The sequence below is a fragment of the Triticum aestivum genome, chromosome 7D (genome assembly GCF_018294505.1).
Source record: "Triticum aestivum cultivar Chinese Spring chromosome 7D, IWGSC CS RefSeq v2.1, whole genome shotgun sequence".
NCBI lineage: Eukaryota > Viridiplantae > Streptophyta > Magnoliopsida > Poales > Poaceae > Triticum > Triticum aestivum.
This window is the reverse complement of record NC_057814.1, coordinates 74,656,687-74,672,325: the sequence shown is the minus strand read 5'-3', so window position 1 is coordinate 74,672,325 and position 15,639 is coordinate 74,656,687. Positions and strand designations below refer to the sequence as shown.

Genomic DNA, 15,639 nt, shown 5'->3' with positions numbered 1-15,639 from the left:
ATTTGATTCAGCTGGGAAGTGTGAATCTGACTTCGTTTGATTCTTGGAAGAGGGTTTTCGCAGGTGCTATTTAATAAGAGGAAAGGACATGCAGTAGTAGGAGTTCGTCTCGTTTTTGTGTTACTGATCGACGACTCTGATTTAGTTGCGCTAGCAAATTACATACAAGGGATATTTTCATTTGTGTTTCTAGGGTACTACCTATGTCTTACTTACGTACACCAATGCATAATGTTAAGATTAGGAATATGAGTGGTAAGAAAGCCGAAGATAAGATGGATAAGAAGTCAGTAAATTGGGAGGGGAGGTTCATGTCCTATGGTGCTAACTTGTGTTTTCTTAGATCATGTTTATCTTCCTTATTACATGATGTCAATGTTCCATATTGCTATTTTACATAGTGCAATATTTTAATGAAGAGATTATTGTGGCAAGATGGTGATGATTCTCATAAATATACTTTAGTTAAATGGGAGGAAGTATGTCAACATGTTGATCAAGGAGGTTTGGGGCTAGTGGGTCTTGGGATTATGAATGTATGTGTATTAAGCAAATGGTTGTGGATACTGGAAAAGGAGGAGGTTAAGGACAGGAAGATATTAAGAACAATAATTGTGGTAATTTCCTTGTTAATGTTAAAAGCAAACCAGGACATTTTTATGCATGGAATTCTTGTTGTATGAATAGTTATTTTACAAATTCAGTTTGAAAAAATGGGGGAATGGTAAGAACATAAGGTTCTCGAAGGATAAATGGTTGGGGGATTATGCTCTGTGTAACAAATTTCCTAGATTGTATAATTTTAATGTTAGTTTTAATACAACAGTAGCTAACATGGCAGCAACTGCAAGACTTGTGTGTTAGAGTGATGTTAAATGAGGAAAATGATAAATGTGTTTGGACTTTAAATAATTCTGGTAAATTCTTTGGTAATTCTATGCATTTGATGTTAAAAGCTCTGCAAGTGAAATGTCCATTTGGGAGACTATGGTTTATAGAAGTACCTTTGAAGATTGAAGTCCTTTTGTGGTTGATGTTTAGGAATAGAATTCTTACTAAAGCTACTTGTTAAAAAGAGGTTGGGTAGGGAGCACTAAATGTAAATTTTGTAGAAAGGAAATGGTGAACTACTTGTTTATACATTGTTCTTTGGCTAGATATGCGTGGGGTTAGTTAGCTGTGCTCTGGGTATCCATATGGATTCGAGTTATGTTAGAGAAATATGTGTGCAGGTTGTGAATTTTTTCTAGGAAATACATATGTTTAGTAGTAGTGGGAGTGACAACGGCAATTTGGGCTATATGTAAGTGTAGGAACAATGCTTGCTTTAACAATGTTCACCCTTATGATCCTAGTAGTGTAATTACTCAGACTACTTACCGGTTAGAGTTTCAGTCTGCTTTACACAGAAACAGAAAAATATGAGGGCTGCAAGTCAAAGGAGCAAAGCTGCTATTACAGGTTCATGAGGAAAGGCCGGGCTCCGTTCATGTTGCGGATTGCTGGATGAGCCCTGAAGATTGGTGTGCATTTCTGGAGAGTTGTCGTTGAAACTTGAGGATTTTGGTGGGAACGTTGCTGGAAAGTTATGCTGGTACACCAAGTGAAGTCTGTTGTGACTTAGTGCTTGTTTCCAGTTCGAGCTGGAGGCTTTATATTATGTTTCAAATAAAAAGTTTGTAATAGTGTAGTTTGAGCTGGAGTTTACACATCAGGTACATGCTCAGATAGCATCAGGGGGTAGAGATGCCTGGTGGATAATTCTATGTTATCAAAGTGAAAATTGGGAGCTATGCTCCTTATTTCGAAAAAAGCAATCTACGGTTTCGATGAGCCCAGACGACATCAAGCTAAGGCACAAACGAACCCATTGTGAGCTCATTCCCAATCCAGCCACCAGGTTCGCTCATCGACGCAAGATCATCCCCTTCTCCTTCATTGTCCCCTCAGTTCCTGCCGCCACTCGATCTTCCTCATCAAATAACTCACAAGGGCTCTGGTCGCAAGTGTTGAAAATTCGTGGTGCGATGTCCGGTCGCATAACTTGCAAATGCGGGCGCACGAGGTCTAGACTAGAAAAAATTCAAAGAAAACACATGTTTTGCAATTTTTATATAGGTGCCCAATTGCCGTCTAAATTCTCAATCATTGGACATAAACATAAAAACATTCCATACGAAGCCAAGAAAAGCAGCCACCACACAGCACGACCGCACGTTAATAACCTACTAAATCCCCAGGTGTACATTGCTAGACTAAAACAGCAACCCCTTGTCGTCCCATCAGCCCGATGACGATGTCCCTCCCGTTCCAATTCAAAAATAGCTTGTCTCATTTAAATTTAGAGCCAGCCAGCCAGGCAGGCCAGTCCAGTTTTGTTGTCTCCGACATCCACTTGCTACTCCAACAGCAGTCCCATCATCGATCGTCGCGTCCCTCTCAGCTCGTGTCACACCCACACACGTACAAACACAGCGTAACGACAGTTTGCACCTTTCCACGCCCCCTCAGTGGCTCACTTTGTCCCTTCCGCCGTCTCCACCCGCCGCCGGCCCGGTTCTGTCCGGTATCTCTCGCCCCCCTGCGCCTCGGCATCTTTCCGTCGTCGTCGTCGAGCCGCCGTTGTTCGCTAGCTTCCCTGGCAACAGTTTGGTCTCTTGCGTTGTCCCGGTCTGCTTAGCTTAGATTGATGATGCCTTGGACCAGATCGAGCTGTTACGTTTGACCCCAGAATTTTACTACTAGCCCTCCACTCAGTTAGATACTTAGATCACGTACATACGTATCGTGTCCACCGTACCTTTTTTTTTTTTGCATGGGTGTCCACCGTATCCCGGAGACACTGCCCAATCAATTTATCCTACGTACGAGTAGATTTTTTTGTTGTTGCATCGAATCCTACGTACAAATTGACCGACCGCGTATGATAGGTGCATGCATGGGCATTGGGCGGTAGATACGCGGAGAAAGGTTGCGGCTATACATACGCGCGGTGGATCGGTTGGTCGGGTAGAGATTTTCAAGGATCTCTCGTTTCCCAAAATAAAGCAGAACTTGACCGCCCCGTCCATCTAAATCGATCCGATTATCATTACTTACTTAATCAACCATCGTCGTCCGGCAGAGAAGGCAACGATGCGATCGTGTACGTAAATGGGGGAAGCGTCGGGTCCCGTGTGTCATTGACACGTACTACATGAGTCCACATTGCTTGATTTTTGGTAGCGTAACGGGAGCGCGATTCCCTCCATCCCAACCAGCCAAAAATAAAGAATATCTCCCTCGCATATCAATCTATTAAACTGTTGCCTATTACGCTGGGAGATCCTATAAACGGGTAGAGTACGTCTTCTCCCCTTCCCAAAGCCTCGCGTTGGCCGATCCACCTCCCCTCCCCTTTCCACCTCCCCTCCTCTTCGTCTTCCAGGACCTTTCCTCACTCTCTCGATCAGTCCACGAGGAGGGTGGCCATGGTGCAAGCCATCGTCGCCGGTGGGAAGACACTGGATCAGCACCGGAGGAGGGTCGTCAAGGAGGAGGAGGGAGAGGAGGCCGCGGCCGTGGCGATGCCGAGAGTCCTTCGCGTCACGTTCGAGGATCGGGACGCCACCGACTCCTCCAGTGACGACTCGCCGCGGCAGGGACGCCGCTTCGTGGAGGAAATCCACCTCGAGCAGCCGGCTAGGATGATGGTGTCGCCGCAGCCGCAGGCTTCTCCTTTCCGGAGAGGGGCTGTCCTCGGCGCCAAGAGGAGGGCTGACTTCGTGGAGGAGCCCAAATTCCGTGGGGTTCGGCGGCGGCCGTGGGGGAAGTATGCGGCGGAGATCCGCGACCCCAACAAGGGGGTGAGGCTGTGGCTCGGCACCTTCGACACCGCGGAAGAGGCTGCCATGGTCTATGATAGCGCCGCCCTCCGGCTTCGTGGGCCATCTGCCACAACGAATTTTCCTACTTCGCCATCCCCTTCGGCCGATCCTGATCATGCTGTCTTGCCCGATGCTGATGGTGATGTCGGCCACCTCCTTGCGGCGGCCACATGCGAGGAGTCTAGTGATGAGTCACAGTTTGTGGGCTCGCCGGTCTCTGTCCTCAGGCCGCTCGAGGTGATGGCGTCTACAGTCAATGCCAGCAAGCCTGATGAGTCTACCGTTTCTGCCGGTTTGAAGATTTCAGTGGACACGTGCCGCACAGGCGGCGACTACTCTCCGTTTTGCAACGCCGATGTTATTGTGCCGCCGGAGGACGAAGACTGCATGTTCCCCGGCCTCTCATTTGCTGCACCGACGATTTTCGACGATGATGGTATGATGTCATCACACCTTGAGTATTATGCAGCTAATGTCGAGCCGGTGAGTTTATTGGAGATGGGCGAGCTTCCGATGTGGCGAGAGGTGGATGTCTTCTTTGACGATGTTTTGTCTGCCTCACCTCTCACTGAGCTATGATTGATCAGGAGTTAATCACCTCTATGTATAGATAATATGCAATTCTTTATTTCACGTTACAACTATTTGTAATGTCATTATTTAGTATATGTGTAAGTCAAGTTATTTTGGTGTTGCGGTAGATGATGGCATTTCGTGAAGTCCGATTGAGCAAATTTGTCGACATTTTGATGGGAGCATGCGGCAGACCAGTTTGGTGAAAGTCGAAATAATTCCATACTTCCATAAATTTGGAAATTAATGAACTTTCCATCGTTGCACTGTTTTACATCATTATACTTGGGTATGTCTCTAAGTAATAGAGAACTCTATTGTGAATAATTTGTAATCACAATTCTAATGGTACTACTTGCACACGAGTAAACTAAATTTGTAAAGACCACAAATTATATTTTTTTTCATGCATTTTGTTTTGTCATGGTTTGCTCGGTCCGCACAACGTTTGTATTATGGGAAATATTCAGCACGAAAGGAAAAGGGCACATCAGCTAGATGGAGCCGACGGTGTATTGTGTCTGCTTAGAATATTTGTGTTGATTGGTAGATAAAAAGTGAATGCGGTGTTGGACCCATCATATTTCCATATGCTCCCCTCAAAAGACATTTGCCCTTTGTTCTATACGATTTTAGTTAAAGCGGTCTCATGCTGCCTATTCATTAAGTCAACTAGTACAATGCCCGTGCGTTGCCACGGGCTCTTGAAATAGTTTGCAAGAGTTATATAAAGATAATGCATGTTAAATTTCACACGTACGGACAATATAACACAGACACAATTATTTAATAATTAAAGTACATTTTTGCAATGTAAATTGCCAAAAAAAATAATTAACGGCATGTCCATGTAACAAACTTAATGGAGTTCTAACTAAACATCTATTATAAAATTATTAATATCTAGGTTATACGCTTAAGAAATTCTTTCACAATATACGGAAAGTTGTCTTTAGCTTCATTCCCACGATGTTTTAGCAAGTATAATAAAAACTGCTTTCTCAACTCATATCCATCCTGCACAAACAATATATGTAGTTAGTATGAAAATAAGTAACGGACAATACTCACCGCGCAAACCGGCTTGACCCGTTCCACCAGAGCATAAAATGAATCATCGCTAATCATAATTCCCATTAACATCAACCAGTATTCTTGGTGTTTATTACTGTTAGTCAACTGGCATTTCAAGTTTCATTACTGCCTGAAATGAAGGTTATCACTCTAAAATAGCATGGTCATATTAGTGACCGTGCAAACTTCAAGATTTAAAACCGATAAGCAGCCCTTCAAATTGGAAAGGGTGCACGTGCAGCGCACGTAAGTTTAGGAATTTCTTCATCATTTTGATTATCTAAATCAATTTTTTTCATAATAGTTGTCACAATAACATGTTATGTTTAACAAGAATTGGTCTAAACTGAAATTTTATAACAATCCAAAGTCCAATTTCGGCAAACAGCCTCCTCGCTAGCAAGATGTGTCAGCACCATCCAATCGCCATCTCGCAACTGTCATCCTGGTGGTTTGGATTTCTGAATATGTTTGTCTCTTTCCTGCCGCACGCAACACTTTATCTCCATGTCACGCCGAATCTTCTTTTTGGGCTATCATCAGGGGATTTTGTCTACCTAAATATAATTACACACCATGAAGACAAGCTCGAATTGCTGGTGGCTTGGATCGTCTCAACAACACCCAACCAAGAACCAACCGACCAGGCTCGATCCTCTGCAAGGAGGGCATACCAAATCATCTCCTTTTTTATCAACACAGATAGAATGTTCAAAACAATGCCATCGTAATCAACATGGGCAAAACATAGCAAAAAATAAGGACATGCTATTGTTCTACGCGAGACAATAAGCAACTTCAGCATCCAGTGTCCCATCATCTACCATGAAGATTGGGAACTCCGTCGTTCCAAGATATACTTCAATATTTCAATATTTCAAGATTGGGAACTCATTGCATGTAACCTTTTTCTTGCTTGTTAGCATAAACCCAGACATTGTCACCCCACAACAGAAAACATTAAGGTTTCAAAACAAAAGAAAACATTTGAACAAAAGAAAGTTAACGTATAGCAGATCTCAACCCATCTTACATCGCAAACTGTTAACCCCAATATTTCATGATCTGAATGGGGGAATTAAGGTTGGATTTTGTCTCTGACGAATCAGATTTCTGGACATTGTCAACATCAAGATTCCATCGCATGGTTTCATAACAATCAACCTGTACATGGATCTCTGATTAAATTCTAGCCACTACCATGAAGCTCCCGGTCAGCAAGAGTTGTATTTTTTCTGTTTAAGCGGGCACCTAGTTTTTCTAATACATGGATGTAATTCTCCCCATGTGGCTCAAAAGAAGCATGATGCCCCTGGGTTCCTGAACCTTGACCCAACGCCACCCATTTATTTGTGACAATTTATGCCCAAATTTATCTCAAACAAAAGGTATGCCCAGATCTGTAACACAAGCAGCTGAACAATTAAAAAATATAAATATCCTAGCCTTCTTTTTCATACGACTCATGAGATTCTACAGCAACAAAAATGATTTTACATTGTTTTTCACACACACATGAACCAGAGCTGCTAGGCAGCAATATTCCACCATTTGACAATAACTATAACGATAAAGAATGACTACCAGACCATATCCTTTACTACATAATGGAATACTAATGTGCAAACAAATGCCACCATTGCTCCTGAAGTATTCATATCATCGAGTAAGAATGGTTGCATGTTTATCACCTTTTCCAATCCAATGAAACTGATGTTATAACGCATTACACATGCTATGAAAGAAATTGATGAGAACAATATTACATTTGCTCTTACTGCAAATCAACACCAACAAATCTATAATAGGTTCATGCATAAAGCAAGTGAATTTGAAAAAGAAACCAGAACCTTATTAAGTGATCCTAATTCCATGCGAAGTTGCCTAGGAAAAATAGAAGTGGAGGATCAAGGTGGATTCCAAATAATAGTAATATAATACTCCTTCAAGGTAAAAAAATGAAATCTAGTGGGTACAAGCATTTTGAATAATAAACAAAATTAAGATCTAACTATATACGTGCAATACATGTTTCTAAAATTCAAAGTATGTATGAATATATGTAAATAAAAGTTTTGCTTAGGTCATAATTTTTCATACTTCACAAACATCTTATCCTGTCAAATCATTGGTGCACATCCCCATTGTGCAGGATTTTTTTGGAACTTCCTATCTCCACTTACATCATGGATAGCATACAGCAAAAGTTAATTAAAATTCAATAGACTTCTATGAGATGACATGAGTGACGATCGGTGCAGGTTTATGGCATTGAGCATCATCTACTAACCCTTCAAAATGATGATTTTCATTTGGACCAAGTACATCTCAAGCTGCAAGCACAATAAAATCACCATGGGCTTGGAGCCCACCATCTCTCCACGTTCCTGCATGTGAAGAATTAACCAGTGCCCCAAGTCAGAACTACTGCTAACCTTATTCATGTAGACCTTACTAAAAATTCAGAAAATATGCAGAGTATCCATTTTTGTTAACCTAGCTATCTGCAGTCCAAGACAGAGCGTGACCATAATCCACACTACAACACATGAATATAGCTACCTTATGGGGCATATATGCCTAATCCTCATATCTTCTTGTTTGGAAAAGAGTTGACCATTTGCACATAGTATAGAATGGCGAAGATTGAACATGCTCTCGTACAATTGGGGAATGGTGTGGAGCTCCATAAGCGACGGCGGCGATGCCGGCTACAGTTGTTCTGACAGGAACTAATTTGCTTACTCTTCGTTTTCAGTTAACCACATAGTACTACACTGCCATATACAAAATCAGGAGAGGAAGGTACCTTCTGTACGCCCACTGCACGGGAGAGTTTTGTGGCGGACTGTATACCTGGACGCGATAATCTTGTTTCGGAGGAGCGCCCAACTGCGGCATGGAGGTCAGAGAGGGGTGAGAGCCGGACCGGCGTGATTCACACAGTGCAAACCTGATAAACAAAACGCAAAAGTCCAGCACCTGGTTTACTGCAAGGAGCTCGCTGGTGTCCAGATTCAACCCGAGGTAGACTTGCCCATTATCTCGCCCTTCCGCCATCGGATCGGCGGGATGTCCCCTGCTCAGCCGCTCCCGTCGACAGGTACGGCCGTCCGCGACTGCAGGCGTTGTGGCGGCGAGGGACTCTTGGAGATGCGATCGAGCAGCCTACCCCTTGACTTGCAGAGGCAGGAGCTGATACGGACGCCGATCCCACTGAGGGGCCCGGCGGAGTGCTGGTGCGGACTTGATGATTCGACACATGAAGTCGAATAGATCATGGAACCCGGCACCGCCGCCGGCATCAGCGGGGTCCCGTCGCATGGGTCGTGGTCTAGGCTCGGGGGTCGTGTCGACGGCGGCATGGAGGTAAGAGAGGTGAGAGCCTGCTGGCCGTGCCCTTCCTCCCCTCCCTTCCTTCTGTTCTCCCTGGAACCGCAGCAGGCCATGGAGGAGCTCAGCCGCCACCGTCGTCCCTCCGACTCTCGCCGGAGCCGTCCGTCGTCGACCCGATCCTGCTGCCATCCGCCAGATCCACAGCAGCCCCGCCGGAGCCCACAACTTGGCCATCACCGTTCCCTCGAGATGCCGCCGCCTCCCCGTGTTGACCGCGTCGCTCACCTGCATTCAGGGATCTTTCGATATCGGATTGTGTTTTCCTTTCCTTGGATTAGGAAACGATGTACCGGGGTCGACGCGGGGCGCGCGGAACGTTTGGTACGGCAGAGTTTTCGTCCGCCCAGGTAAATTGCTAAGCGCGTTTTTGGCTCTGGATTAGATTAAATTAAGTGATTCTGATCGTGTGGTTATAATTGAGCTATGTTGTTATGTGTACGTTAGGCTGGGTACACTTAGCGATGTACATGTTTTCTTGTTTAATAAGTAGTAGAGATGGTTTACCTATGAATTTCTTTAAATCCATTATTTGTTTCCTCAAAATCTATTATTTATTTCCTAAAGCAAATTGCATTAATGAGAGAAATTCACTGATTTGGTTAAGGTAGGAAAGAATCTATTATTTGTTTCCTAAAGCAAATTGCATTAATGGAAGAGATCCGTTGATTTGGCTAAGGTAGGAAAGAATCTATCATTTGTTTCCTAAAGCAAATTGCATTTATGAAAGAGATTCATTGATTTGGCTAAGCTAGGAAAGTTAGATCCGTGATCTTTTGTCATTACGAAAGTGTTGAAAATAAACCGTATTAAATCCATTATTTGTTTCCTGAAAATCTATTATTTATTTCCTAAAGCAAATTGCATTAATGAGAGAAATTCATTGATTTGGTTAAGGTAGGAAAGAATCTATTATTTGTTTCGTAAAGCAAATTGCATTAATGGAAGAGATCCGTTGGTTTGGTTAAGGTAGGAAAGAATCTATTATTTGTTTCCTAAAGCAAATTGCATTAATGGAAGAGATCCGTTGATTTGGCTAAGGTAGGAAAGAATCTATCATTTGTTTCCTAAAGCAAATTGCATTTATGAAAGAGATTCGTTGATTTGGCAAAGCTAGGAAAGTTAGATCCGTGATCTTTTGTCATTAGGAAAGTGTTGAAAATAAACCGTATTAAACCCATTATTTGTTTCCTGAAAATCTATTATTTATTTCCTAAAGCAAATTGCATTAATGAGAGAAATTCACTGATTTGGTTAAGGTAGGAAAGAATCTATTATTTGTTTCCTAAAGCAAATTGCATTAATGGAAGAGATCCGTTGGTTTGGCTAAGGTAGGAAAGAATCTATTATTTGTTTCCTAAAGCAAATTGCATTTATGAAAGAGATTCGTTGATTTGGCTAAGCTAGGAAAGTTAGATCCGTGATCTTTTGTCATTAGGAAAGTGTTGAAAATAAACCGACCGGACTACCAACTCCTCCATTAGGTTTTTTTTCGCTGGTTAATCTTGGTAGGTCTTTTTTCGTTGGTTAACCTTCGTAGGTCTATTTTTTTGGTACGTGGATGGGTGCGGGTTGGGGCCTCAGGAGGAGGTTTTTTCGGTTTCTGGTGGATAAGTCAGAGGTGGGAGGAGGTACCAAAAAAAACCATGAAAGGTGGGACTAAAAAAAACCTGGAAGTGAGACTACCAACTGCTCCATTAGGAGTAGAGAAAATGAGATGATATTTAACAAACATTAGCACCAAATTACATGGATCAGCATGATTTGCACCAAATTGTCAGGATTATTACACAATTAATTATGTTAGCATTGGAGATGGAGAGCCCTGACAAATCATCTCATGTTCGCTTGCACTTGCACATCGTACACCGGTAGGCATATTGCGCGTCACATTTCCATAAGACACCTATACGTACTTTCTTTGATCACGAATGAATGAATGAATACACGGATGGCATGCACGGGCCATGGGTGGTGGTCATTGGTGATGTGAAACAAAAGGGGATAAATGAATCTCGGGTGATAACTTACACGTGAAACACTGCACACTTATCCCTTCACATGGCGGCTAGAGTTACTAGGAGAGATTACCCTTAATTAACACGTGGTTAATTAAATCTGAATACTCTCTCTAATCTCTGCTATCCTTGTAAACATCATCATCATCTTGATAAGGCTACTCCCGAAACCCTGTAGGAAAAATACAAGAAGCATGTGTAATATGCTATGTAAAACTCTTCTAGAAAACCAATGGGAAAATAAGGAGAAAACGACATATCACAATGGTTGTATTACTATTGCCTCATTAAAAAACCTTCTACGAGAAACCATATAAAAAACTCATAAAGGGAAAAGGTGCAATAACAATGATCCGAGGATCTCGAATAGGTTATCGCTCTAGAGCGCACTCCCCGTGAACCTTGCAAATAATAAAGTCACTTAGTACCAATTCATTAACATCTTTCAGGAATTAAGAGTTTGGTAAAGATTTTGTGAACATATCACAAAGATCACATATGACTTTGCTTCCAAAATATTTATATTCCCACTTCTTTTTCAACTCATGGGGAAGAAAATACTTTTAGATTAATATACTCATTATGACATGTCTGCATCTGTGTAATACAAACAACATTATCTTCATAGATAATGGTGGATGATTCCTACCATCAAACCCACTTTAAATGTCAACAAAGTTCATCATTCTGTGAAGCCACACACATTCACATGATGATTCATACCAATCAATGATTTCAATATGATTTGTGGATGCAGCCACTAAAGTATGTCTTGCGACTTGTTCGAGAAGAAAAAATCAGTCTGTGATTTAGAATAATGGGGATCCGATACATACCCAACATCACAATATCCAACCATGGTTAGATCTTGATTTTTCTCATAAAACAAACCAAGATCTCTGGTGTCCAGAATATATTCTTCACACCAATTCAATGCCTTTTCATTGGTGATGTATTGTAACTAGCCAATAAATTCACTAATGATATAGCATGCCTGGCGAAGTTTCCAGATAGATTAGTGCTCATTGCACCGAGATTTGGAAACTCGACCGAAACATCTCTTCATCGCTGCCCTTAGGTCTTACTGAGTTTTATCTCTACCAATCAAGATATCTGACAACTAAACCTAATCATCCTTCGGGCCCAGCTTGACAATGTCCAGACTCAAAATTCTAAGCCCAAGCCCGGCCCAGCCCGGCCCGGCCTGAAGCACATGAACGATGTTTTTTTCAATTAAATTATTATACTTGTGATATTAAAACAATATAATATACCTATGTTTGAATAAAATATACATTTGTGGCAATTTAGGGCTTTCGGACCGGGCTTCAGGTGAGAAATTTTGGCTCGAGCCCGTCCCGTATGCAGGGCTTCGGGCTCAGGCCTCCGGAGTCCATGAACAAGTTTACTCAAAACCATAGTTTCTTTGATGGAGATTATTTATGAATGTTGAGCTTTTCAACAATCTTATGGATAAATGCCGACTGATGAACAAGTATTCCCAAAGTAATACTCTCAAGTTCCAGATTCAAGCAAAGTTTGGTCTCAACCAAATCTTTCATCTCACACTCCGTCTTAAGATGATTTTCTTGTCTCATGCATTTCTTGTGTAGTTCTTATGATATTCAAATCATCAACATACACACAAGTTGTGCAAATCCTTCTTTGGATTTTCTTGATGAATACACATGAGTAACCATCATTGTTTCGGTAATCCTTCTAATGAAGGAATTCACTCAGTCGGTTATACCACATTCATCCCGACTACTTTAAAGCCATACAATGACTTTTAAAGCTTTATGCAATACATGTTGCGATAAGCTTTCCAGTTCAGTACCATCATTCCCTCGGAAACTATCATAGAGATATCCAAATCAAGTGAATCATATAACTATGCAGTCACAACATCCATCAGTTGGATATACAAATTCATTATGCAATGCTAGTATATCAAAGATCGGAGTGTTATCCACTTATAACAGGAGAATATGTTTCATCTTAATAGATGATGGGTCTCTCTGTGGACCCCTATGCTACAAGCCTCGCTTCATGTCTCATCACCTCATTGTTTTTGTTACTCTCATGAACGAAACCCCATTATGCTCCACCAGGGAACACATTCAAAGGATTGGGTATTACTGATCAGGTCAACACCCCCTCTTCTTGAGAGACAGCGCATCCTCAATTGATGCCTTCATGTGGATCAGTCATGCATGGACTTAGGGTCTCGATCCAATCCAAGGTCTTTTGCAATTCTCAAGGAGAAATAAATGTCGACATAATGTAGTTTTTATTATATGATTCTCTCGAAACCATATACATAGTGGAGATTTCATCATTATCTTTGACTCTTCGCGATTTCCCACAATAGTTGAGTCATGGTCTTCTGATGTCCCAGTACCAATATTTTTGTGCACACTCGTGTTGGGTCCTAGATGTGTCCAACGTCCTTAAGGTGTTCTTCACCCTAGATAGAATATCAACATGAAGTTGACCTGCATTTATTGTTTGAGGATTCCTCATTCCCCTTGGACGCTTTCGTGAAGCTTTGTCCTCTTGTGTCCAGATTCCTCCCCTCCTGGGTAGCCAAGTGGACCTATGGATCACACTCACTTTGTTTGGCACATTCACTATAGGAAGCTTTTACTTTGTGACACCTTTATATGAAGTACAAGAATGAATCAACTGTTCTTTCATTGATGATGGTTTACATTATATATCCCCTAAGGGGATGCATCCACCGGATGCGTCGTTTGAAAAAGAGGCAAGATAGAGTCGTGTCGGTTAGCCATATGCAAAGCGCTTCCTGATTACAACATGGAGGTTATTCATAAATTAATTACCAGAGAACTAATTCCGAACACTCCCCATAATCTCCACTTTGACTATGTAGAATCATCATCTTGAAAAATGCTCCTCCAAACCTACGGGGGAAAAAATATGAGGAGATATACATAATATGCCATGAAAAACTCCTTCCAAAAACTAGTGGGGAAACAAGGAGAAAATGACATATTAAAATGTTTATATTATTATTGCCTCATTAAAACCTTCTAGGAGAAACCATATAAGAAAAAACTCATAAAGGAAAAGAGTGCTATATCAAAGATCTGAGGATCTTTAATACGATATAGTGAGTGTAGTCCCATGAACCTTGCAAATAACAAAGTCATTTTGTATCCATTCCATTAACATGTTTCTGGAACAAAGAATTTGGTAAAGTCTTGGTGAACAAATCACCGAGATCATCACATGACTTCATTTGCAAAATATTTAGCTCTCCATTTCTTCGCAACTTATGAAGCTAAATAATTTAAGAGCAATACACATTTAATTGTTGCTCTTTATAATATGTATGCATCTACGTAATACAAACAACATTATCTTCATAGGTAATGGTGGGTGATTCCTATCAATTAACCCCACTTGAACTTTCAACAAAGTTAATCATTCTGTGAAGCCACATACATTCATGTGATGCTTCATACAAGTCAAGGATTTCAGAATGATTAGTGGATGCAGCCACTATAGTATGTCTTGTAAACTTGTTCAAGAAGATAAAAACTAGTTTGTGATCTAGGATTATGGGGATCTAATACATGCCTGGCATTACAATAGCCAACCATGGTTTCATTCCCAGAGGGATGCCTTCGTATGTCAGTTCATAAGTTGAACGTGAATCGCTGCACACTTATCCCTTCACATGGCGATTAGAGATAGGAGAGATTACCGTTAATTAACACGTGGGTTAATTAAGTCTTAACAATTGGGTTGCTTACCCCTGTCTCCTAGGAGAACTACGACGTTGTCAAGCATCACTTTCCACCTTCTTCGCTATGGGCGGATGCTTCATCTCAAACGGCGGCAAGTGTCACGCCTACGCCTGCATCGGCGGACAACGAGTCACCTGGTTATGAAGATCAAGGCGATGGAGTAGAAACCAGCCATCAGACAGTCCATGATCCAGAGTAAGTAAAGCTTGAGAGCTCCCTGAGTTGGTTGGCGAGTTCTGTATACAGGTAATTATAACAGTGGTGCTTGAACTTGCCACTCATGTTCATTTTAGTGCCTGAACTTGAAGAATACGCCAAACTGGTTCCAATACTTGGCACCCTTATTCAAATACGGTTCAAATCACGTTTGGATACGTATGTGTTGCTGACTACACATGCCAGTGTGCGCGCGGGACCCACTTGGAGTGTCGGGACAGGCCGACTTGTAAAGTGTATGACTCAATGACCATCGGGTCTAACCACAACAGAAATAAACAAAAACTAGGAGTGGGCACGATTTGAAGCGACGACCTGTGCTAACCAATTCACCTGGTTAGGTTTGTTGTCCAGTATGCATCGATATGCTTCATGTACCCTAAAGCGCTCGTGGAGTTAAATGGGTTGCAGTCAATGTTGTCCATTTTCCACATGTTAGTTCTTTCCCCCTTTTTCTAGAAATTGTCAAAAAATATGTAAAGTATAATCACAACAATAAATAAAATGTTCATGTAGTTGTAAATATTCACATAATTAAAATAGTAGCTAAGAATTACTAAAATGTTTTCATAATTTAGAAGCAATCACGTATTTAATATATTTCTTTGAAATTTCAAAATGTTCATCTAATTTTTAAAATCTTCATGTTTTTAAAATAATACTCACATGGTCCTTTTTTAGAATGTTATTTTTTTTTGTTTTTTACGTGGACCTTCTACATATGAT

General features: G+C 41.5%; 1 protein-coding gene across 1 annotated transcript; it reads left to right on the top strand.

Annotated features, from left to right (window-relative positions):
* The first annotated feature begins 3,330 nt into the window (after positions 1-3,330).
* On the top strand, positions 3,331-4,532 carry LOC123168612 (ethylene-responsive transcription factor CRF1-like). The gene has a single exon (XM_044586495.1). The coding sequence runs from the start codon at positions 3,471-3,473 to the stop codon at positions 4,443-4,445; it is 975 nt and encodes a 324-aa protein (XP_044442430.1). The 5' UTR covers positions 3,331-3,470; the 3' UTR covers positions 4,446-4,532.
* The last annotated feature ends 11,107 nt before the right edge of the window (positions 4,533-15,639 follow it).